This window comes from Mixophyes fleayi, chromosome 4, assembly GCF_038048845.1.
Source record: "Mixophyes fleayi isolate aMixFle1 chromosome 4, aMixFle1.hap1, whole genome shotgun sequence".
Classification (NCBI taxonomy): Eukaryota; Metazoa; Chordata; class Amphibia; order Anura; family Limnodynastidae; genus Mixophyes; species Mixophyes fleayi.
This window is the reverse complement of record NC_134405.1, coordinates 116,899,529-116,926,984: the sequence shown is the minus strand read 5'-3', so window position 1 is coordinate 116,926,984 and position 27,456 is coordinate 116,899,529. Positions and strand designations below refer to the sequence as shown.

Here is a 27,456-nt window from a genome sequence, read left to right as displayed (position 1 = left end):
CAGTTGTGTCTTGCATATCCAATCTGTTCCAAAACAGTTTTCAAATTTTCATATGTTTCTTTAAGATAGACTGAATGTGCTAATGGTATGGATGCGTATGTGTTGCCATTGTGCAATAAAACAGCTTTTAAACTTTTTGAAGAATCTATGAATGTGTGTGGTGTGGAGGTGGGCAGGGGTTAAAATAAGCCGGCACAGGGCAAAATTGTGTTGCATCTGTTGTCTTTGGTTCCTCCTTCGCTAGCTCACCTTCTAGTTCTAGTTGTAGTTGTTGTTTGTGTGCAATGTTCCTTTAGAAAGTATGGGGTTTAGGCCCTTTGTAAATTTCCGCTCCAGGCCCACGTGGACCTTAATCTGACATTGGACGGGAGGGATGTTTTTATGACGAGAACTGAATTGCAACATTCTATACTACCGACTGAATTAATTTAAGACAATGTTTTATAATGCAGGCAGAATACATTTTTATTATTTTAAAGAATATGAAAAAAATGACTTATTCATAAATACACGTTTTGCAGAAAAATGTGATGTGATATGTATAATCGAGAGTCATTTTGGTGTTCAGAAACCAAAAATCTAAGTATTACATAAATTCGTTAAAGCTTGTTCATCGCAGATCTGTGTGATGCGTGACATGTCTACCTGGATTGAAATAAGTCCACCTATTTGTTTTGTGTGGGTTACGGTGGGGTAAAGGGTGTGTAGTGTGAAAAACTAAATAAGATCTCTTATTTTAGTGGAATGATTCATAGGTGACCTTCCTTCCCCACGCCCATTCCAGTACACCTTTTAAAGTCTTATGTATGATAAAATTATCACCATCTAATTCAGCCTATTGTGCCTGGCACACAATGTGGGTTTATGAATTAATTAAAAAAAAATAAAGGGGAGAAGGGCGGACGGGGAGACTGAGGAATTTTAAACTTGCCCATAACCAGAATCTACAAGAATTTGTAAAGAATACAGCGTGAAGAGCGCATATCAGCAGGGCAAGTTGGCTTTTTCCTCTCCTGTTGTCTTGTCCTGACCCTGTAATAAATTAGGGATGCTTTAAGTTGTCGCAGAAATATACTGTGACGGAAAATAATACCATAAAAAGTGTCGACACACACACTTTTTTTTTTTTTCTTTTCTTTTTAATACAGCTTGTATGTACATTTGTAACCACCTTACATAATTTGGACTGCTAAAATGTTTTTGGAACTTATATGGCTGACATCATTTTAAAAATAATTTACATGGATCCTGAGTGGAGTCAACAGAGTATGTCACACTCTGGTGTTTATATTTACCTTCATGTACTATTTTAAGTGACCTTGGTTATGTTATGTCTGTTCTTTAATATTCTCTGCTTCATTTTAATCTGTTTTGCCAAGGATAGATAGTAAGAATTGCACTTATTATACAGATAAAAAGGAGTCTATCCTGTACATTTGGACTGAAAAATAGGGATATTTCCAAGGATAGAGGGGCTGTGCCTGGATATTGGAGCAAATTAACAAATCTGGTTTTGCATAAATGAAAAGTATATATGTGCAGACTTAAACATAAGGTCTTTCAATATTTAAAACCCAAAGTTAGATATTGTGAAAGTGAGAAACACTTCAAGCACTTCGGCGGGGGAGGGGGAATAAGTGACAAAAGAATACAGATGAAGAAAGCTGTCATGCATGAAAGATAAATGAATACACAGAGCCCTATCAGACCCTGAGGGACAAAGATTAGAGGACATTAGAATCCATTTACTGGGTTGTTCTCAAAGGAACAAGTAGCTACAAGAAGATAAGGAAAAAACAACAGATGTCCTTCCTTGAGGACAATGATTTCTTCAGTAGTTTGAATCGGGGACTAGAATTTTAAAGGAGAGTTTTTATCTACTAATTTATGCCAGGTTGATCTTCTCCTGGTAACTGCAAAGTTGGTGCAGTTTAGAGAGGACATGTCACATCCACATACTTGGTATGATTGGAACAGGTTCCTCTTTTCTTTTTAAATTTTTTCTTTTTTTTTTTTTATTACAAAATGCAGGATCTTTACTCCTGCACTCTCCTCTGATATTGATATATATATATATATATATATATAATATAAAGAAAACCCCAGCCCTTACTGAAGCTCTGCACTCTCCTCAGGGTTACACACCTGCTGGAAGCACGGAACCGCTTTCTATTTGTCCTCATGCTCAGATCCATTTCAGGAACAACATTCAGGATACTTTTAGGAAACAACTTTTTTTTTTTTGTGTACTGTTTGCAGTACAATAAAATATTTTTATCTTGGCAAATGGGCCTGATAAAGGTGTGGCCTAGGGTCAAAGTGAGGATCGAGGGGAGGAGGATGATTGGTATTTGATTAACTCAACTGCAGATGTTTTACACCTTTTTTTGTTTTTGACACATTCTAGAGCTAAAAAAGTCTCCCACCCTTTTCTGAAGCCAAATTTCATCTCCCCGTGACAATTACGGGAAATAAAATACACTTTGTAATGCTTTGTGAATGTGTAAAAATGAATCTAAAATTTTGGTTACTTGATTGAGTTCCGCAGCTGCTCACTATAATTTTTTTTTTTTTACTTTGTGTTTAGTAAGTGTTTAAGCTGTGTACATGCTTTTTTATATTGTAACAGTATGGGAGGTCTTCAACATTAAAACATTTAAATGCATATTGCCTCGACAGGACTGACAGGGGCATGTGACGTGAGTGTGAAAGGGTTAATCAAAACAAAACCACCTTGTCTGTAATTAAGACTGCAATCTCGCATCTCTCACCCAGTATTAAACACACAAATTCAGCCACCATTAAGATTTACTTCAAGAGCTGACATTCTTAGGAAATACAAGTAATCACAACCTTTAATTTAATGAAAGATATTATTTAGCAGACAATTTACTACATAAGTGTAGGATCATAAAAAGTTTATCTGCCATGGGGAAATATTTTGAACAGACAATGTCATTAAATGTGATTTAATATGACAAAAAGTCAAAATACTTATGGAATACAAATGGTGATAACAAATTGACAAATATAAATGTAAGGTTTTTGGTTTTTTTTTTAAATCGCAAACAGAAAAACTACACTTGCATACTTCATGTAATCTGCTGCTTAGGAAAAGGTTAGGGGTTTGCTATTTTGGGATCAGTATATTACTGCTAATTGTCCAATGTCTAAAATAATTGAAACCATTTTAAGCATTGTGCTTTCTTGCTAAATACCCCTCCCCCCACCCTCTGTGACGTCAAGATGTGTGCTGATTTGCTAATCTGTTTTAGAACCTAGTTTTTGCCTTGTTCTAGTAATGGGTTTCAAAAATGTTTTCTAACTCATCTGGAAATTCTTCTAAACTTGGTGTGATTTTTCCGCACACATGCATATGGAACATGATTGTCGTATTGACTCCTTGGTGGGATACATTGTCTCTATAGGTTCTTTAGGGGCCTGTATATGTTAATATTATCTGGGTATTTCCAATGGCTTTACATTTTACACATAGGTTCTTTCTACCTTTAAATGTTGTACAAAACTACCTAATTGAATTATATATGCTGTATTGTAATTTTATCTAAAAAAAATAATTGTTTATGCTTTTCTTTTCAGGTCAGTATGGAAACAAGTTGAATAACTATATTAAGCATTATGAAGGATTGTCTTATGACACAGACTCCTTACACCAAAAACACCAACGTGCCAAGAGAGCAGTTTCTCATGAGGAACAATTTGTACACTTGGATTTTCATGCCCATGGCAGGTAAGAGCCCCGTTTTGTGTTGTAACTGATGAATGGATAAAACCTTTCTTAATTTAAGTTATCTCCCCCCACAAGAAAAACAAAACAAAACCTCCAAAGAATAAAAATCCTGCTAGAATCTGCCAGTAGAGAGCAACCACTTTGAATGTCTGTTTGAAACCCGCTGGCTATGATGTTTCCGCAGTGTGGCCTGGTTATCTGTTTCATACACTTGTGTGCCTATCTTACATTGATACCAGCTTGGCTTTAGCATGGTAGTCTATTTTTCAATTAAAAAAGTGTCTTATTGTATAGCCAGTCTACTTTATTAGAGATAGACATATTGTTACAGGATTTTATTAATCTACCATTTGTTCATTTGAAAATTAGGATCTCAAACTGCTTAGCATCTCATTTATGTGTTGGTTATATACTATTTGTTCTTTATTGCTGTTGAAGTTTAACAATATCTAAGCCATGTAGGCCAGGAAAACGTTATGGCTGACATGGAGGTGTGGACTATGCATTCCTCAGTAATTCCTTGATCTTCATTTTACTTGTTTTCGTGTTGCGTTCATCTTCAGCTGAAATGCAAACCACTCTTCTCCATGCTTTAGAGCAGTGATGACCAACAGATGACCCTCCGAACCTCCTCCAGCGTACACCAGCTACTTGCTGCTTTATTGAACGATTTGTTTGTTATAGCTTGTAACACTTTCTTAAAATGCCTGCTGATGTTATTACAGAAAAGTGTCTTTCTTTGATTAAATGTATTTTAAATTCTTGCCGAGTTTAAGGGTAATGTGTGTCCCCTTTGAAGGTCAGAGTGTATTATGTTGCCTATTGGTGTTCTAGAGTATGTAAATCTGTGGATGAAGTAATCTGATGAAGTGGATGTGGACCACAATGCTTGTCTGGAAACTACCGGTAATTTATTGCTTTGTCGTCTGTTTGACCAGTGTGCAGTTGGCATCCCACATGTCACTGCAGTACACCAGATGAAGCCAGTATAGGGCTATTTATAAATAAAAATATCTATATATTTTTTTTCTTGTGTTATTTCCTCATTTTTCACATATGGGATTGAATTACATCCTTAATGTAGCTTATTGTGCCATACGTCTTTTAGGTGCTGGTGTACCTGCAGTGCTCACCGGTGAGGTGAAATAGCCTCTTCTATTAGTTAGAAATGTTAATTTATGTTAACATAACAAAAAATGAGTAAAACAATGTTATCCCCAAGATCTAAGGAACAAAAACAATATAGCAAGTAAAAGGATTATGTTGTATTATATAAACAGCATTTTTTGTATTTTAAATACTGCTTTCCTTTATCTGTGTAGCGGTGATTTGTTTGGAGTCTGCAAATTGAACATTTGCTAGTCACCAATATGTCATAGATAAGAATTGCCTTATCTGTGCTGTAACCTATCACTCCCCATTTCCTCCTTTCCCAGTATAAAGTAACCCTATGCCTTTTCTTCAGGCAGTATCAGCCCAAACAGACTGGAAGAGCATGTGACATTTCTAACCTGAAACACGCCTGAAGATAAAATAGTACAGATCAAAGCTGCCTGTTAGTCACAAAGTACATGAAACAACTTCATCAAGCTATGTAGTAGTGTGTTATCAATTTTGAACATATGCCTGCCACCGACAATGGAGGGAATTACAATATCTCTAATAGGAGACAGGATGCATTGGATAAAATCATTTATATGACTTTACATGGTGTTGTCAGGCAAGCAATTAGCTCTTAGAGATTTTAGAAATGCTTCGTTGTACAGCTACAGTTCAGTATACTGTTGGTCTGTGCTTTAACAAAACTATTATATTCCTTCAAATGCCTTGGAAATCCCGGCACGCACATGTAATGTGAATTATTTCTTAAGTATGTTTATACTGTAGTAGCATTAACTTTAAGAACTGCTGTGTTTGAGTTTAACACACAGGCATTGCTCTGCAATGTTAATTAAGGGCAAAGATAAAACCTTGGTCTTTGCTTTAACAGAGCGGTAGAAACGTTATAATTCACGCATCCAAGACGTTTTCTGCAGCATTGTGTACTATGCACTTAATGAGCGTTTCCATAGAGTTCTGTTATATTTTACTGGGCTTTGGTACTTCTGATTTCTAAAGGTAACCTCAGTATATTTTCGTGCATTACTTTTTTTGGCAACCAAATTGTTTATGTATGCTAAGGTTTATATATACAGTGGTTGGACAATGAATTGGGAATTTTTTCGTTTCTTGTGAATTTTTTCTAAAATAATGGCTAATGGACATATTTAATACTTTATGTAAACTTATTTTCTATTTATTGGCCATTCTAGGCCTTTTTCTTTCATTGCTGTTGTCCGCTTTGGTTTCTTAACTGGTAGACAAGCTCTAAACCCAAACACTGTAAGGCGCCTCTAAACCGTTTTTAAAACAGTTAATTCCCGCCTCCTTTCACATCATCACATGCTTTCCTAGCAATCTTTCGTTCTCTGTTGCAATTTTCTTGAGCAGTCTGTCCTGTCTGGGTGTAGTTTTACGAATGCTTTTGCATTGGGAAAGTGATTTAGCCAGTTTGTGCTGCAACCCGGTGGAACTCTATGGTATCAAACTGCCTAAATGAAACTTTATTATCTATGTTTGCGTCATAGACTATAAAGCAGAACATATTTACTATATAGTCAATATATTTGCTAATATGGAATTATAGGATGTCATGCATTAGTATGGAGGTGACAGGCACAAAAAAAATGTTTAAAAATTGTCCAACCGCTGTATAAAGGCATTTTGAAAGTATATGAGCAGTGTTCTTCTGTGTGCAAGTGAAATGCAGGCGACTTCAGTTGTGATGAAATGTGAGACCCTGACAGTCATGTATGTGAAACTTCCACATATAAAAGATCCGAAATCCTAAAGTCATCAGAAGCTTCATATGAAACAGCCGTTGGGCTGAGAAACGCGTCAAGCCGTTTACAACATCTATCGATTTTACGTGATTGCCGAGACCCCGGAGACTCGTTCCTGCATACACGATATGCTATATGGTGCACTCTGACGGAGAGCTTGGATGAAGGCATTGGCTGCACTAACCTGCTGGAGGAATTATCAGGTGATAACTACACCGCATTTTCACGGGAGAGCTCTTGCTTGCAAGTAAGTCTGTGATTTATGACTATACATGCACAGCTGTGTTGGAGAACAGCCCTGCAGTGGAAGATGTCATCATATGTACGGAACTTTGAGGATATTTAATCACATTAAGCCGGAGGACTGTGAGGTTTATTTCCCTTATTGCACAGGCTGGAATCCACGAGTTGAATCACAGGGACACTATACTCATAATCCCAGTTCCAATTGAATGATATTTCCCCACTGGTCTATTAACGCACATTATCATCAAATCAGTCGTTATATGCGCTACTCCTTGTGGCGCCATATATTTTTATATACCTTTTTTTTTTTTTTTTTTTTTTATTTTATACATGTGACAATTCATTGTTTATATGAATTTTTAATTTTCAGTGTCTGGCCATATTCACGATTACATATAATGGTATTAATAAATAAATTTGCTCTTATAAAGTGATTGACTTAGCGCTCCTATATTTTCTTTTGCATATTTTGTTTCTATATAGGTTTGGAACCCATTAAGGAAGCAGCTGGTTTATACCTAGTGCCCACAGCATATGTTTTCTGTTTTGCTGCTATATATCCTAGCCCCCAAGCCTGGTTGAAGCTGCTGAGGATGTACCTATTAAATGATACTCCACAGCACTTAAAACACACAGTGGTCACTCGAGTGGAGGATGAGAGGAGCCGAGGAACTGCAACTACCAGAGTGGGTGGGAACTGTCTGACAGAATAATAGGGTTGAGACAGAGCTGCCTTTCAACTGGTGGAGGGGAGTGAACACTCTGCCTCCTTTAGTCCCCTGGACGATAGCATCATTCCACCCATATTATCTGCCACTGCGGAGCCCACAGCAAATAGGGTTCACCGTGGCGCCAGCTAAACACTGGCAGTTATGCATTACAAATGTGTTTTATGAGATTTGGCCAGATATGAGGTCTTATGTGTAAAGTTCCATATTTATCCTTACACTATAGGGCTGCACAGTGTGATCTGTACTTTAGAACAAATGTATGCTCTGTTCTAAATAAAGTCTGGGCACTGTCATGTTTCAATGGATGACGTTGATTAAAAATGTAAAAAAAGAAGTGTTTGGAAGTCCTACTTGCTTAAAACATGAAATGATCTACTAAATTCAACTAAGTTATTCACAGTTCTCCCTCGGTAGGCTTTTGTCATGTATGTATGTATATGTGTGTATATATGTGTGTGTATGTATGTATGTGTGTATATATATATGTGTGTGTGTGTATGTGTGTGTGTATGTGTATGTGTATGTGTATGTGTATATGTATGTGTATATGTATATGTATATATTTTCTTTATGCTGTCTGAGAAATAAAGCTTTGCCTTTAAAACCAGTTCTTGCCCAAATTACCACATTTTAACCACTTATTTCACATGTTTGTCTAAGGTAGCATAATTTAGTGATTAGGTTCATGTTTGTGGAAAGGAAAATACCCTTCATCATACATGGATGTGAAGCAAAAGATGCTCTTTCCCCAGCATCTCACTGTCTGAATGGAGTCTGTGGCCTGTGTTAAAGCTAAAATATTCTTGCCCTAGAGAAATCATTATCTTTGTGCTGGAATCTCATCTGTACATACAACCCAAGGGAGATGAGAGACTGAAGGTGTTACTTTCATAAGCTTTTTGTATTGACTGACTTTGGCAAGAATCTAAAGGCTCCTAAGAGGGATATAGCCTCCCTTTCTCACTATATGAAATGTTCACGGGTCTTGCACTTTTTCAGACACCAAGAAACACTAGCTTTACTTTTGCTTTTCATATAACAATATCTGGCTTGTCAGTGTTTTTATGGGTTTGAAAACAGATTTCTGTCTAGTTCATTGTAGCAGCCCACAAAAACTGCTTTGTTGTAATGTGCTTGTGTTGGCCTTGAACATGTCTCTGCCAACATGTTGTAGCTTTGTTCTGTGTATACATTCTTTTTACTGTCAGGAGGAAAATCATGTGACTGTCATTGCTTGTATTAAGATAGAATTGTAAGTGTTATAATCCTATGAAATCATAAAAGTAATAAATACTAACTCTCCAAGACCCAGACCATTTAAACTATCTTATTAATCTGCTTTACATTGAGGACATTATAGTTTTGTGGACATTTTCTGGACTTCATACCTCAGTGATGGCCCTAGATTCTCATTATTTTTAGATTAGTTCAGAAAATGGCTGCCTTCACTGTGTAGCTATTGGTGCACTTTTAATGTGGCTTGTCTTGCATGATTGTTGCAATGCTGTTATTAGCAAGGCTGCATGTAATGTCAACCCCTCTTAAATCTGCATTACCACCTAATCCAGCAAACCTGTTAAGCTCACTTCTTTAAAATGGCTTCAGAGAGGAGGAATGGGAGCAGGAATTCCAATCTGAAGCAGTCTCTGGTTCTCCACCCACCAGTCCCCTCCACATGGTCACACAGCCCCGTTTTCTCAGAGGGTATGGTGAATGGTGCCCTGGGTTGGGTTATTTATTTTTCCAGCCAACATTAGAGTCCTGATTTTAAGTTTTCTTCATAGCAAAAGTAATTTAGATTAGGTTTACTTGATTTTGTTTAAAAAAACAAACACGGAAGTCGTGATATTGGCAACAAGACGAAAGTCATAGTTTCAACTGTTCCACTGAAGAGAGTCCGCCAAATATCAGGTAAGGGTGTGGGCCAAGGTTACTTTTTAAAAACAAATTCCCCAGAAGGTGGATTTCTCTTTGTTTAGTGTATTTCTTTCTTAAATGGTACAGTATGGTTAACAATAAATTGCATCATCATAGTCAAATTGAACAAACCTCTAGAGTGGTTAGGTTTCTCTACAAAAAAAAATATCAAATGGCAAACATATAATTTTAACCAAAGAAAAGGAGAAGGAACAGGACAGCACCTGTAGAGGTGTAGGAGCTACCTCATTGTGATTTGTGAGTGAGCCTTAGCAGGAACAATTATTGGCTGAGGAGATAGGGATTGAATTTGTCAGCGTCGCTAGCTTCCCTGCATCTTGGAATGCGAACCAGAGGCATCAGGTGGCATAGTGATCTGCAAACTTATCCGCTGAAGAGAATATTGGTTCTATTGATCTATAGAATTCAGTTCTCTGGAGCCACTCCCTGATGGACGGGGTTGTGGAGGACCTCCCAATGGGTCGTTATGACTGTTTTGGCGGCTGATATGTGTGGTTTTTTTTTAAAGCTGGAAATTGGAGAGTTAGTTTTTTTTTTTTTTGTTTTTTTTTTTAAGCAACCAGTAGGCAGGGTTGTCAGGAACCCTTCCCCCCCCCAAAATATTTGTAGAGACTGCTCTGACCTGGGTCCAGAAAGGCCAGTGTAAACACTGGCCTTTTTTTTTTTTTTAAAGACTGATCTGACAACATACACTAGCGTGCAAAAGTCTTCGTCCAAGGAAAATCATTGTTAATAAAAAACAAAATGTTGTTCATAATATTTCACATGATATTGTAACTAACAAATATTTCCAATATTTAGCATTCCACCTGGTAAAGTGTGATATACAAATACGGTGGTATTGTTTATTAACCATAATCGGGGCCGGATTAACCCTAGAGCTAACTCGGCTACAGACCAGGGGCCTCGGGCATCCAGCGGGCCCTTAAAAGTGCTCAGCAGCAGTATTGATTGGTCGGGGGCGGGGGTGCCCCTGGCGCGATCAATGCTGCTGAGCACTTTAACTGCGGTCCTTCCCCGGCGCGCTGTAGTCTCCTTACTGAGGAGATCTTGTGAGTCTCACTCTCACGAGATCTCCTCAGTAAATAGCGTACAGCGTGCCGGGGTAGGACTGCAATGCCAGGAGAAGGAGGCAAGTGCCTTGGGGGCGGCTCGGATCATGGGGGGGGGCCCTCATGGGGGAATGGAGGCACCCTTAGCCCAGGGGCCTCCATTCCCTTAATCCGGCCCTGACCATAATTGATGTTTGAACTAAATCTCCAACCTTTCCTCCACCAAAACCACCCCAAATCATGACATGATATCACCACCATGTTTAACTGTATGACTTATACAATTATCTAACACATATTCATCTACCATTCTTCGAACTTACTGACATCTTCTGGTTCCAGAAAGTTAAAATTTGGTCTTGTCCGTCCAAAATACTTTTATTCCAGTGTCCAAATACCATTGTTCTTTGGCCCATCAAAGGCGATTTAGCTTATTTGCAAGGTATGCAACCCTCTAGACGTACATTACGCAGACTTCTTTTAGCTGTATTAACTGATACTGGAGTTTGTCAAATTTAATTGAGTTCTTTGATTGAAGTTACTGGGATGGGAGTCTTCAATGTCGCTTACTCATTACGATAATATATTTATCTTCCGTTTTCAATGTACCTGTTTTTTTGCATCAAGCTAATGTATACGTTACTCTAGACTGTGGCATTTTTAATTTTTTAGCAATTTGTCAGAGTATAGCCGTATTCAGAAAGCGTTTGAATGTTTGCACCCAATTAAAATGAATATTCACATCTTTTTTTCTACATTTTGAAAAAGTTATGGTTATTATTTTAGCACTGTAAATAAGGGAATTAAAATTAAAATAAAGTAAGATATTAAATATTCAATTAATAAAAATATATTTTCAATTAAAAATATTATTGAATAAAATTAATAAACATACATACCAGATTTATTAATGACCAGCTCCAAATTCTGTGCATGAAAATGAAATGCGCTTGTGTTTAAAACTTTAGAAATAATATGGCACATTAACTATAGTACATTTGAAGTAAATTTTAGATTTTAATCATGATTATTTTATGGAGCAATTCAAGTTCATATTTATTAGGATCGATCAATATAAATTGATAAGCTTTGGCCAAAGACTTTTGCACTTCAAATTTAATTCAAATTTAATCCATGTAGACACACCAAGCAGTACCTAGCTGTGTGCTTTTAGGACTGACTTGAAAGAAAAGAAAGTAGAAACCTTAATAATCTGTTACAATTGCTTAACATGCAATGGCAACCTTTGCTTTCACAGTATGGGAGTCTGTGTCTGCAATGTGCTGCATTTTCATTGATCTATAGATGCTTTGCAGAGGCAACAGTTCCTCTATCCTCCCCATAAAGCCTCCCGATTTGTAGTGGGTGGATGTGGTGTTTTTATTGTTTAGAATTGATCAGTGGGACATAAAGTGGAGTGATGCTTGCGTAGATGAGAATCTCCCATTTATTAAATCAATATTTAATAGATTATTACAAATTAGTTAAACTTTCTTCAGTGTTATGAACATTCCAGCAGCTGACACCCGCTTCCTTTCTCTAATCGTGTGGTGATTGCTCAGTAATTCTTTACACCTTGTTGGTGAGTTTCTGGTGCAGCCAAGTGTAATTACCCCAGCACAAGCTTGCGGGATAAAACATCTGCTAAGTATTAGGAAATATAAGTTAAAAACCACAACCTCCATATAATACAAAGGTAAATTTTCTATGTTCAGTTTGTTTTTCTACTAATTAAGTTTATTATTTTACCAGGTGCATTGCTGATTTTTCTCCTAAGATTAAAGTAATATTACCCCTATAGGCCAAAAGAGCAATGCCACCTAGTGAGTTTTTTTTCTACATTCCAGAAAACATGATTGTTTCCACTTTTTGTTCCCAACCAATATCCTTTTAATAAAGCTTAATTCTAAACCCTTGTTTTTCCAAGCAATGGCTGATGGGATAGGCCAGTTGAGTTTCAGGTACATATCTTTATATAGACAACATTTTTGTGGGTTGCCAAAACAGTCATGAAAGTGCAGCTTGCCAGACTGAATAGACTTTAAATTCACTAATGCACATAACTTTCAACAACTAATTAGAGTTTGCTTCTGCTCAGAAAAATTAGCATGGTTTTACATGTTTTAGTATTGCTTTTTAAATTAGAGAATTGGTAAGGCTACTCAACCTTCATTTCTTGCTCTTGGTTGTCAGGGATAACCTCCCCTCTGGCTACGCCCTGATTTAAAGATCTTATCATATATTCCAACAGTCATACAGTATACCGCCTCTATTTTGTCCGGAACTTACTCCTGAACCCCTTTTATCTGTCGCAAACCGCCCTCTGCGCACTCATGACTTGGAAGCTTACTGTAAGGGAAAATACAGGATTCCAGCCCATATCTCGCACTCGCCTTGTGAAACGATCCAGTAGATCTGTAGCGTTAGTGCAGACACAGACACCCACTTCCACACCTCTCTGCAAACTGCCACCAGCTACATATAAGGCCCGCAAATTTATGACTCAATTTTCCAATTGCGCACACTCTGTGCTATGGTAGCTAAATAGATAACCGTTCACACTCTGGTTTCTAAAGAGTTAACCCCAGTCAAGCAATCTCTCTTATAAACAGGCAATGAATTTGTTTAGAGCAATAAGGACAGAACTATTAAATTGTTATCTTTAATATACAAAAGGTACTATGCTTACAGATAATAAAAAACATTTTGATAAAGATTTGTCACACAAACAAAAAATTGTAAACCGTTATACAAGCAAAAGGGATGAAAGTACAGAGCATAACTTACGTATAATAATCTGTATGCCTGGGGTTAGGCAGAAAAGATGGACAGTCCTTCAATTAGATTGATCCCCAAGAAGCTGACAATTTGACACTGGTCTCAGCTATTTAAAATTGACCTTTATACCTTTCCCCACCTCCAGGGGGGTTGTGGTCTAATCACAATTTGCATGTTGGCGGACCTAACTTTTCTGTGGAGTGTCACACAGACCCAATTTTATTAATCTCCTATGAATTTGTCCATCTTTTGATACCAAACAGGCCTAGGTATAGGTTATCAATTGAGCTTATACTCATTTCCTCAACTTTTCTGTGTGGCAGAATACTTAGTTTGATATATGAGCTGTCCTTCATCATGCTATTGAGGAATGTGTTTGATCACTACTTTTTATTGATTTTAAGTGGCATATTTGAAACTGAATTATTTTTGTCTATATAATATATAGCTAATTCAGCACATGATCTCCTGGAGTCGGGCACCATGCTGAGTGGTTCCTAAAAGTCTATTCAGGTGTCAAAACTCCATTCTAGGTCAGGATATAACTCACCACAGGGGCCTTAGCAGTGTCACCTGTGGAAACTTCAATCTTCTAGCACTGGGATGTGCAGAGCCACTGAATATACACACACAACAGACTCCCTGACTTCACATTTTATACTTTAGTAGCTCAGTTTATCAATGGATTCATTTGATATACCTTATTTACACTGCAGTTATGATTTAGGCCTTATTTTTCACAATTATGTGATGGGTTAACCTGTATAACTGTAAGTTCTCTATGTTCACCACAGTTTGTAATAAAAAAAAAATCATACAAGGTGAACTTCAGCTAGGAGTGCAAATCTTTCTGATTTATAAATTTTATACATTACTTGAGTCTTCCTGTTAGTAGGCTAAACATTTCCAAACCTCTCGAGCTGAGATACAGAAATAAGTTTAGTAACTCCCTATACAGTGATAGTCTAGTAATCCACATGACTAGTCATGGGTTCACTCACTCGTTCTGTGTCACATGATGGTTGAAACAAGCCCAGTTAATAATTCTCTATTCCCAGAAACTGAAGATACAACAGGAGAGTGATGATTTCCCTCTTCTACAATAAAGCTTGTAATTTGCTAGAATGTTGATGCTTTTGTCTCGCTCTCCCCCACACATGTAGAATACACCAAAATCTGACTCCCCAGGTTTACCATCACATTGAACCTTATATAAAATTGCTAATAAATCCACAAATCTGTACCTTCCTATTAACTTTATATGTATGTGGTTTTTTTATGCACCTACAAGATGTTGAGGAACACACTGTAAAACACATTTAGGACATTGATTATTTTTTGGTTTTGGCATCCTGGAGATCAGGAATGTGAATGTTCCTGGACAGTTACAACTTTTTACTGCTTGTGGTACTTGTGGCCCCCTGTAACTGGCATAGGCAGCCAGCTATGCTATTAGCACAGCTTGTTTTGTACAATGATGATAATGCAGTATCTGACAAGCGGAAATGTTTTGTTTTTATAATTTGACAGTAGTTTCGGCACTCGTGTTATCTAAATGCATCTGATGCATTGAAACGTATTTATGGTTAAGGTCTTACTATGGTTTAATGCTAGCTCATTGCTGATTCTCTACTGTGAGGTTGTGATGTGTGGGGCAAGGATACAGCTGACCTGGTTAACATGGAATACTTATTAGCATCTTAACTGTGTATAGTGTGCTGCACAGTCTATTTGTCTCGTTTATGTTTGATTATAGATGAGTGTTTGAGGCCTGTTGAAAATACAATAAGCAACAACTTAATAATATTTTTAGTGGTGGGTCCCATGTAGCAGGAGGGGCAACCCACCCACCCTCCAACACAACTCATTACCTGATATTTACTATATGGTGCATTGTAGCTGTGTAAAAAAACTGCCAGGTGAAAGGATGAATTGAGGACCTTGCAAAATCAGTGTTAGTATTCCACTAGTTTGTGAAAACAATTTTATTGAAGTGCTATCAAAGCTGAAGTTAACCATTTATTTTAGGGGCCATTCATATGGGTGTATTTTGGCTGTATCTGCCCAAACTGAGCTTTCAATGGAACTGCAGAAGAGCAATAGTTTAATGTGCAAGTTGCCACATCCCTTACTTTACCTAGACCAAATCGCTTGGGGTGTAAATGATGTGGATATTATGTGTACTACCAGAATAGCACAGAACAGTTCTAATCACAAAAGCTTCCAATATAGGGAATTGTTATTGGAAGTAATCACATTGAGTTGATGTCTACAAAATATGTATAGCTTGTTTGTTGCTCGGAACAAACAGGAAAATGCTGATGATGTTATTTTGCAGTATAACTTCTGAATAATTGAGCGTTTGGCTACATAGAAATCTCACACCCACACAACATACCTAGAGCAAGATCTGCAAAGATAATGTTTTTTTTCTATCTTTTCCTTTTCTGCATGGTGTTCTTTATTTTTCTAGTGGAGGTCACCCAGAGTTCTTCTAGCAAAACCTTCAAAGTTTTAACACTGGTGTAAATGCATAATAAGATGGTTGTTATCATGAATAAACTCTTTTTTTTGTTTTCATGACTAGCCAAGTTAAAATTGAATGCATGACATTATTAAGTATGTTCCAGTAATGTCTAGAACATAGATGCACTGTTGTAGCTAACCTGTTCCCCTCCCCATGTGATAATCAATATGACTTTTGTACTCCTTTCTCTCAAATGTTACGTACTAATCTCATGACTTTGCGCACTACACATGGCCATGGTTTAGGCAGGACTTAGCTGTATGAAATATCTACTTCTGTTATGTCCTCAATCTATTAATACTATTGTAGCAGTAATTGACATACTAATTGTATTTTATCTTTGTCCTTCTGGTGAATGTAATAGAGGGCAACTCATCATGGGCAGCTTTAATCAGCCCATGGTTGCAAAACCGAAAGCTGAATATTCTGAGACTATTTAAGACAGACAGCTATTCCCCATCTTTTGCCTTTTTTCCCCTGCAAATGGTCGCTATAGGTTGGTATGAACCACTAAATATCCAGCTTAATTCTACATTCGTTTGAATACCCTTGTGCGCAGTGGTAACGTAGCCATGAAAACACCATGAACTTGTCTAGCTGATGTCATTTAAAACTGATGTGGTTAGAAGTTCCTTTCTGTTATAATACTCTTGAAGATTATTATTTAAATATAGCTCTGAGCTGTCGTGATTCTATAGGTCAAATCTATCTTAATCATGGGTACTATAATGTGTGCACATACTTACTAGTGCAGGTTGGCACTGAGGATAGTGTCACGTCAGGAGACAAGACTAGTTCTAGAGAAAGGTTGCATGATTAGTTTATTAGTGTTTTTAAGTAGCTGGTCAGATCAGACTGGTTTATTAAAGTGTGTCATTTTAAACATCATGCTACTTATGTGCATTTGCTTCAAGGATATAGAAGTTGATGTTTAAGTGTATTCTCTGTTTACAGATGACATAAAATAATGTATTGTAACGTAGTATATACAAGATGTTTTATCCTTGCAAGGGGTGACTTGGATTAAGTAGGTTGAGCACCAACATGGCAGATGGAGTTCTATATGGCTACATGTAAGGGTATACATTTGGAGAATAAAATATGCATGTATTTTATACCAAGTCCTTATCCATCATATTTACCCGATAGTGTCCCATTTAGAGTATAATTGTAGACCCTAGACTAGGTGTATGCAGATTTAAAATAACAATTTGCAAAAAAAACCAAAACTCTCTTGGAACTGTAAAAGGTGCAGATATAAGCATTTTGCTAATAATTGCATTGCAATCAAAAGGCTCAATCTACAGCTGCAGTTTATTTGTATTTTATTTATTTATTTTAAGTTGAATGCATTGCAATATTTAGTGTAATTGATTTTAAAATATATTTTAGTTATGGAGTTTGAATATGTTCTATATGGTTAACAGATAAGCAGTATTGCCTTCTTTTTTTTAAACTGTTGTCACTGCATTGTTATCAAGATGTGTCTAATAAACTTATCTTACGATCGGACCGATCATTTTTTTAGTGTGTCTAGTAAAGCTGCGTTGTGGAAGCAAGGAGATTTCAGGTCATGTGCTTTAATCAGGTTTAAAAATGCAGAGTGTGTTTTACTTCAAAGATCTCATTTGCAGTAGACAGATTTCTTATGCTGGGTCCTCATTAGTGCAACATATAGGTAGAAAAAATGTCATGTATGGAGACTATTTTGTAGGCTTCTCTGTACTTATTTTCTCCTCCATTTTAATTGAGCTCTTACTATATGCATTGAGCTATCAAAGCCAACAAGCTCTGTAATTAGTGAGCATATCATATAATATAATCTGACAGAGCTGATAGGCCTAGCCTGCCAAACTTCTCAGATATATTGCATGTGATCCTTATTATTTTTACAGGTATAGGTTCAGTTGTTCATGGTAATTGGGGTTTTCTGGGAAAAGGTTATTTCCATAATTTGCAGTGCCATGCCTAAAAATTACCCTTGTCGTTATCCACGGTGCCCAATTTTCTCCTCCTGGTAACATTGTTTGAAGTGGCCCTCCAATGAGACTTTTAAGAGGGACTCTGTAATAATGCCAAACATGCAGACATGATCACTATTTGTCTTTTTCTGTTTTCTGTGGTTTCCAACTTTTGGGTTAATGGATTTGTTGATTAAAAGCTACTATACCTGTAAATTCAGAGCTAAATTGGATATCCATATGTTGAATAGTTTTTGTGTATTGTGCAAAATTGTATTCATTACAATAAGGGAAGGTCCATCTAATGCCTATATAATTTGAAAAATTGTTTTAAGTTTTTTGTAATTAAAGCTGCCATGGAAATAGTCATTTATGACTTTGTCAGTTTGTTATTTAGGCTGTCCTGTATAGCAATATCAGTATGTCTCTACCATGCCAGGCTGACGGAAGAAAGTGGCTAATCGGTTGCTGGAGACAGGCCACTGCATAGTTAGTATATCCTTTCTTTTTCTTTAAACATAAACTAGTGCAAAATAGTTATTTGGGGGTCTCTCTTTTAGAGATCTACAAGCCATCGGTTATTAAATTTGCTACATAATCATTTTGGATTGGTTTATAGTTCATGGCGTGACTTTTGTCTAGTCACGTAGAGCTTTTCCAAGTCTCTTCCAACACACACTAAAGTGTAGTAACTTTAGAATTTTTTTCTTTTTTACAGTCTCATTGGCTCAGACTATGAGCAAAAGGGACTAGAGCAGGTCTAATGATTGCTTCAGTTCCATATTCACTTTGGTTTATTACTAAAGTATTGTTTCAAATTAGCAGAGTGTATAAATGTATTATAGTCCAAGGAATTGATTTATGATATCCCCTACTTTGTTCCCATTGAGTGATAGTTGCACATATTCTTGGGAGTCACCATATTGCAGTTGCTGAGATTGTGAGCAGTCTTCAGAATCTGGATGAGGGCTATTACTCCTGATCTGTAAGTGGAATGCTCGTCCTATACATTACTGTCTTGTGTCATTTTAACTGGAATTGTTTAGGATTACCAGTACATTCATGTAGAACCTGACACATAAATTGCGTTCTGTATGGCTGTAAATTGTTGACATGCATGTTGCCTGGTAAAAAAAAATCGTTTGACATTACTGCGGTCCACCCATGCAGCATGTGGATCTCATGTGTGGCAAACGTCTCATGGCAAATATAATAACTGTAGGATTGCATGATTTTATTACATTTATAGTCTGATTCTCTGTGATAGTAAAAAAGAAGTAGCAAGTCTTACTATATTATCACTGCATGTAAAAACAAACAATGCCACTGTTACATAACCGATTTATGTTCTGTAATCTGTAGGAAGTATTGCGTAATTTGCCATTGGTCAGAAGCATGGGTGCAAATATCAAACAAAGATGAGGCTCATGTCCAAAATAATGGCTGGACATGCTGTTGCTTTAGGAAAGTGATTGCTTGGGTCCGAAAGAAAGCCGTTTTTTATGGGATAAAAAGGTAGATATAGAAGGTTCTCTACAATGGATTGTAAGCTTGCGAGCAGGGCCTTCTCACCTTTGTTTTACCCAGTTTGTTTTAGTTTACTATGTTTGTCCCCAATTGTGAAGCGCTACGGAATATGTTGCCGCTATATAAATAAATGATGATGAGTGGATGGACATTAACAGTTTGCAACAGATAAGTGACTATAGTTAGGACTAAAAGTGCTTTTTGATTTTTAGGATTAGCTAGAAGTACTGCTGTTTTGACAGACCTTGACTGTGTGTCTAGTGCTGTAATGCAAATTACATTTCTGCATTAGTGCAGTGAAAATAGATCAAAAAGAGGAAATGTGTATCTCAGATTTTTAAAGACAACCTCTTGCTCATTTACAGCACATGACAAAACAAAGAAAACTGTGTAATTGCTAGTATTGCTATATAATTTACTATAGTTTTTCAGAGCACACTGCAAACATTTACCGTATATACTCGAGTATAAGTCGACCCGAATATAAGCCGAGGCACCTAATTTTACCACCAAAAACAGGTAAAACTTATTGACTCGAGTATAAGCCTAGGGTGGGAAATGCAGCAGCTACTGTTATTTTTTTTTAGATTTATTCATTATGTTTTTATTAACATCTGTATTTGCATTTTTATTGTACACATTTTTATATCATGTGTGTTTTTCAGTTTAATGCTATGAATAGGCGTCAGCGTTCTGTAGTAGTCTCATACGCAGTGAAGATATAATTTATGGCCAATAAGCACTCCTCAAGAGACTACAAATAGAAAATGTCTCAAATGCTCAAGTAAGAGCTGATGGCGTTTGGAACGCAAACACCCTGAATTCTGTGAAGTGGGTGTAACTCTGAAAGTGGAAGTCCTCATACAATCATTGGGTCCACGAAGTGCTTGAAAGAACTGAATGTATTGCTCAATCAAAAACCTGTGAATTCAAATTACTGGTTCTCTGTGCATAAGGATGGTAGAACACTGTTCCGGTAATAATAGGGGAACAATCAAGTCTCAATTTGTTAAACCAAATGGTAATTCTCGTAGTGTAAGCGGATCAATTTCTGCACATTCCGGTATTGCAATACTTCGGTAATGTTGAACAAATACATAGAAACAAACACGTTTCAATTGAGTGAACCGAATATGAAATACTCTGGAGATAGCAGATCAATCTCTACACAGGGAGATATTGTGACACTTCATCCGATAGATACATATGCAATACGATACCATGTCGTGATGAATCTCCGAGATCAGTCTTAATCCATTCGCATATATTTCACCCCGCAGTGGAACGCATGTGCGTTCCACCAACAGGAAGTTCAGCATTTGGAACGCAAGTTTGCGTTCCAAATGCAAAACTTCCAGTCAGTGGAACTCACATGCGTTCCACTGCGGAACTTAACAGCTGAGGGACCAGATACCAGGAAGTTCACCCGTGTATAAGCAGAGGGGGCCTTTTTCAGCACACAAAAATGTGCTGAAAAACTCGGCTTATACACGAGTATATACGGTACTTATTATTTAACTTTTTTTCACCTTTTATCGTTGTGCATCTTGGCATTCATTGTATGTGTGCAGAGTGCTCTTAAATAATAAAGCAGTGGTTCCCAAACTGTGTGCCTAGGCTCCCTGCGGTGCCTCGGCGATCTAAAAGGGGTGCCTCGGCCAGGGCCAGTGGTAAGCAAGGCGGGGGACTACTTGGTAATTATTTTGGCTTAGGGGTGCCTTGAACTGAAAAAGTTTTGGAATCCACTGTAATAAAGTGAAATATTCCTGGAGACTGTGTCCAGCAGAAAGACTTGCTGCAGTGCGATCTGTTCATACACACTGGTTATTTTGTGTTTTGTGCCCCAATGCTATGTGCTGCTCACAACCAGATGGTTACAGCTAGAACACAACTAAATAGGCTGCATTGATCCTGAAGAGAACCAATTTTGTTTGTCTACAGGCATTTTTACTCCCCCCACCCGACTCATAGGGATAACTGCATAAAAAATGCCTGCAAATGTGAACGTTCTGTTTATCATGGGGATCAGAGAGCCTTGTTTGTAGCTGTGTTCAACCTCAGGTTACAATGTGGTTGGTTATATGTAAACTGCGTGTGTGTGCTGTATAAAGTTAGTTGCCTGTGCAGATCCATGGACGTTTTACATTTCTATATTGTGGGAGTCAAATAATCGGATCAAGTAAACTAAATTTAATTTTGTATAACCATGTGATTGCGATTAGTGCCCCACGTGTAATGATGCAATCGCACGGATTTATAACACAATTTTTTTCGCACTTACACTTGTAAATAATACACATTTATTAAGGTTCCAATCCACTTTTATTTATTAGTAAAATGTATTGGATATTTATACATAAATGATATTCTATTAAAGGTATCTAAGGCTCAGGATATAGAAAATGTATCCTGTTTAGTGTAATATCGATCTGCACATTGCCCTCTGGAATCTGCTACTGTCAGTGAAGCGATTGCTTCCTGCAATCGCTAGTTATTGAAGTTGAAGGACTAAAGCTCCAAGATGATATTGTGTTTGGAATGCAAATAGGTTGGTTTAAACTAGATTAGGTCAGTTCCCTTAGGCACAACATGTGCTCAGCTGTTGAAGTGAGCTGGCCATGCCTTATTAGAGGAATCCTTTGAACTGACCTATGATTTACATTATACTGGACCAATGAAGACCTCCTGAGTGTTATCTGTCTACATAGTGACATCAGTGTTTTTTTGTTGACTGAAACTGCATATAAACAAGCTTCCATGGGCCATTGTTCTCTCTTCCTGACAACATGACTGTATCTGAGCCTGGGCCAGCTGAAACACATATGTAATGTATTCAGGTTTTTATACTTACCTGTGTTGTTATTATACCTTTTATGCATCCTAATGGATTGCTGTAAATCCTGCTATATTTTGTAATTAAATATCTTTGTGCATTGGAACCAAAATAATCGCATTGGACATTGTTTTGTCACTTACCAATAAAACATAACTTACAGTACGTGTACAAACCAGCTCTTTTAAATCCTGTTAAATTTGTCTGTTCAGTCAACAAACCCACATTGCCCAGTGTCATGGGCTGGTATAAGTAGTGTACATATGGCGTTAGACTTGCCTTCAGGTTTATGCCTTTATAAACTGCATGTATTAACCAAACAATCATCATTTATTTATATAGCGCCACTAATTCGGCAGTGCTGTATAAAAGAGATTTGTCACTCCCACCAGTCCCTGCCCCATTGGAGCTTACAGTCTAGTGTGTACCTAGCCTTAAAGAATTTTCTGACCGACTTGTTATCTACACCGATTGTACCTGCGACTGAAGGTCCGATTGGTCGGGCAAATTCATGCGTAAACAGTAGACAGATTTACCTTCAGATATGTGCTTCTCATCTGGTCCGCTAGTCGTTTAGAGAATGACGGCACAATAGTCACTTATTCTTGTCACACTGATTTAAAACCGCCTTGTTGTAGCTATCCACATGTCCGTCCGAGTTTTGTTAGCTTCTGTGACTCTGTTCGCTCGTTCCAAGACTGAATATTTAGTTTCAAACTGTTCCATCTAGAGTACACACTACATTTATTCACCAGGCATCTGACTGTATATAAAAAATATATATATATATTCTCTTGTAGGAAGAAGAAAAGCATAAACCATAGTATAAACAGTTTCTTGATCTGGCACAGAAAATGGTCAGGGAAGCACAGTTGCTTAGTGGTTAGCACTTCTGCCTCAGTACTGGGGTCATGAATGATTTCAGACCAAATGTGTGGAGTTTGTATGTTCTCCCTATGTTTGCGTAGGTTTCCTTCAGGTACTCCGGTTTCCTCCCACACTCTAAAAACACACTAGTAGGTTAATTGGCTTCTGTGCCCTAGTATGTATCTGTGTAAGGGGATTTAGGTGAGGTACACACTGGCCCAGTAATCTGCTGAAAAACCTTCAATCTTTCGCTAAACGACCGCTCAGCCACAAATCGTGTTAGTGTGTGTATACACACACGATTAATGGCAATTGTTCAAAATTGACGATTGCTGTGTTATTTGGTTGGTAGTACATGTAGTGTGTATGCACTCACAATCTTCATAGAGTTTACAGAGTCATGGTCTTTTCAGCTGGTACAGACAGTGAACATGTCCTGTTGACTAAATGTAGAGTGATGTAGATGGAATAATTTGTTTCAGAGACTTAGATGCTAACAAAATTCGTTATGACATGTGGATAACTATAACAAAGCGATTAATCAGTGTGACAGGAATTACTTAATGCATATTGTGCTGTCATTGCCTAAAAGACTATAGGACCAGGTAAGAGCACAGATCTGAAGGTAAATCGTGTGTAGTGTGTGTAGTGTGTGTGTGTGTGTGTGTGTGCGTGTGCATGAATCGCCCATTCGGTAGGACAGTGGGTCGTAGGTACAATCATTGTAGATTAGTCGGAACAGTCTCCAATGTGTACCTAGCCTTAAGCCGAGAGCTAAAGAATGACACTCCTTTTCCCTTCTGGGACTATTCCATAGAGCTCTGTTGTAGATCTATGGATGGATTAATTCCTCCAGTAGTGAGATAAACCCCTTATTTGCTATACATTGATGTACAGTGCATGTTTTATTAAGAATGGGTTGTCTCCCCTCCCCAGGACTTGCATGGTATGGGCACTTATCTGTAACAAACAAAATGTATGAAAACTGTATGCATTGGTGGTCTAATGTGGTCCACTGCAGATTGGAGCCCCTTGCATTGTTAGACTGCCGCACCTACCCAGAAACGCCTGTAGAGCTGCAAGTCTGGAGGTCCTCCCAAGAGCTCTGGAAAATGATGATCCCAGGAGCACTAACCCCTGAGAGGTACCAGAAGGCCATATACTGCAGTGAAGCTCTGTGAGTGCATTCCATTGGTCTCATGTTTAACCTCCTGGGCCTGTATTCTGCTTGAAGATGAGCTGGATATGAGCAACAAAGCCCTGGAATGAAGTTTAGGTGTCAGATTTAAAAATTGGATTTCCCAACCTAGACTTGGTGATAACAGTGCTAAGGAAGCCTGGAATTTCCCTGGCTTCTATCCATCTGTAAGTGCAGTTAAAGGTTTATGTCCCATAGATTGTCGGCTTGCTAGCAGGGCCCTCTTACCTCTCTGTCAGCATGTATTACCCAGTATTTTATTACTGTTTGTTCCCAATTGTAAAGCGCTAAGCAATTGGCTGGCACTATAAAAATGTTGATGATGATGTCCAGTTTGGCGTTCCTGGAAAGATAAGCAGGTCAGTCTGAATTTATTTTGCTGTCTGGGCACTGTGCTACTCAACCCAAGACATGTGTGGAAAATTATGTAAAAGGAGGGCTAGTAGCTCATGTAAGGCACTACAATCTTGTGTTGCACATCTGAAGAAATGGCTCTCAAGTGTTGATTGAGGAAATTAACTCTTATTAGAACTGTGACATGATGGACCGCATATGCCACCCTGTCTGTTGTTGCTGTGAACCGGCTGGGCTTACTTTGCCACCGTTCCCTTTCGTTATTCCAAATGCGCCCTCTTGCCGTAGTAGGAGGGGCTTACAAAGGCTGCCACCACTGGACTTCTATACCAGCATCCAGAACCTGGTTTCTTCTGGGTAACTGATGCTGCTGCTAGTGTTTCTTGTTGCTGGTGTACCTGGGCTGGTACTCCTGATATCTTACTATGGATCAGGGAAACTGTGGATGGATCCCCCCCTGGCCCATAACACTGACCAGGGCTGCATGAATAGCAGGCAGAACGGTGGTACTGGAAAGCTTTGGTCCAAACCTCAGAGACAGCCTAAGAACGGATTAGGTTTAGGGTCTAATCTGCAGGTCACAGGAATACAGCAATACTGAAGATGTTTTCAGGCAGGTCTTTGAAGCAAGTGATGTTTATTTGCTCTCACACTGGATGGAGGTATCAGTGTTCAGGTCAGATGAAAATCAGAAGAACAAGTTTCCAATACAAACTAGTGCCTTTTATACAGTTTAGACACAGGCTATTTTTAGCATCAGGATATAATCTGTTTACACAAACATGGATTTACATGCATTGCAAAGCCACCAATATTTACTCTTAGCTATGAAATTCTTAAAAACCTTGCTGTGATATCCTGCGTCTTATTTCAGAGGCAAGATGCATACTAGCAAGTCAAAAGGTCTAACCAACATGAATACCTTCTTCAGACAGTCGCCGAATACACATTCCCACAGAACAACACAACCCAAACAAGCCATTTCCCCACATCACAATACACCAAAGGCTTTGTAAACAAAAGTTCATTGTATCAGATATTTACATCAGACATAATGCATTTCCTCTAGAAAGGCTAAACAGAAAAAAACACATTTTCTACCCTGGTCTCAGAAATAACGATTTCCTATCTCAAAATACACAATATCAAAAATAAGTGCATGTGCAATTATATAAATAAGTGCCCTGTGCTATTTCCTTTAAATTCATGCCATAAGTTATTTATGAGTGATTCAGTCACAAGAACCATCTTGCTTCTGTAAGTAGGCTTGTCCTTGCCCTGCTGGGATTTTTGACCAGCAGATTACAGCGAACACTTAAATTGACTTCTTGTTGGTTCTGCGTTGAGCCAAGCAATCCTGATCCTCTTCAAATGATCAGTGATAAATAGTTGCTGCAACCAGCAGAACCTAGAAAAACTTGATGCAACAGGGAGGTGTTGTAAGCCCAATATTGTAACAAAGTGGACAACCTCAATAATTTGTATGTGAGACATGCTTTTGAAAGCTAGAAATATAATGTACTGCCATGCTTCTGTTGCTTTGCAAGTTAGAGGGTCGCACATGCAGAAATTTTATCAGGGTCGCCCATCACTGTCTTAAGGGGCGCTTCAGAGAAGCATACTATAAAACTGGCAGTATTACCCCACTCTATCAGTTGGGCAAAATCTTGTTGGGATCAATTTCTCAATGTTCTGCACACCCACACAGTCAGTTTGATTTATGTAATAGCCTTGTGTAAGGCCACCTTAACAAAGTTATACAATTGAAGACCACTCAGGGTTCAGAATGAGAAATCTTCTATATAACATTTTGTACAAGACTTGACTTGCCCAGAAAAGTCATATACGGTTATGTTTTAAGCAAAGTTTTACTTTAAGTAAGTGACCTTTCATCTGGTAATGCTTTTGCCCTATGGACTTCTAGTGTAACTTTTGACAATCTCGTTCACTTTACTGGAGCTGAACATACACTGTAGAAAATCAGGCCTCATGAGATTGCTCACTGTTCAGCCTGGTACAGCATGTTCCAACTCCTGATACGCACATGTAAAAACTATCCGACGTAACAGACTGCCTGACAAGCAGCATGCAGATGAAAGCAGGTTTTGTTTTTCAAATTAATTTGCATTTTGTGGTTTGTTTTTTTTTTTTGTTTTTTTTATATAAAGACATTAATAAAAGAATCTGATTAAAATGGAAAGTGTCATTATTCTTTGTACAGGCTGAGGATTTTCTTAATCAAGTAATGCTGATAGATTTTCCTTGTAAATCTTGATGCATTCCTCTTAAATATTTTTTTTGTTCTATTTCTGGCTTCTCTTGTTTTAGCAAGCTGTTACCCATTTTATATTTACACTGTGTGGATTAGCTCTCCCTGATGTGTTTTTTTTTTTTTTTTTAAACATATTCTATTAAGGAGATTTTTCAATTTTCAAAACAGTGTAAAGGTTAAGTTACATTGATCAAACAACAAGTACCTTGCAAATGAGAAGAACAATGTGAACTTTGTCAATCAAAGTAAAAACATAGAAAGGGAAAGAAAAGAGAGGAAGCAGGGAACAGGGGGGGGGGGGGAGGGGAAGGAAAAAGGGGGAGGAAAGGAAGAAATGTTAGTGTGATAAAAGGGGCACCTGACCTGGCATCTAGATGTATTACATGTATATACCATATATTAGACGTCTTCTAACGCTATATTCGATAGTTTCCATTCTAATCAGGCCTTGGTTGTTCTGAACCATAGGAGGCGAGCCAAGGATCCCAAATCGCACGAAATTTATTGGGACAATCATTGAGAATGCTTGTAATGTGTTC

At 37.8% G+C, this 27,456-nt stretch overlaps 1 protein-coding gene across 1 annotated transcript in view; it reads left to right on the top strand.

Annotated features, from left to right (window-relative positions):
- ADAM10 (ADAM metallopeptidase domain 10) overlaps positions 1-27,456 on the top strand; it is a 119,191-nt gene that overhangs the window by 42,224 nt on the left and 49,511 nt on the right. Inside the window, exon 2 of the mRNA XM_075208065.1 lies at positions 3,601-3,751. Coding sequence (XP_075064166.1) covers positions 3,601-3,751 — 151 coding nt within the window. The remainder of the gene's footprint in view (positions 1-3,600; positions 3,752-27,456) is intronic.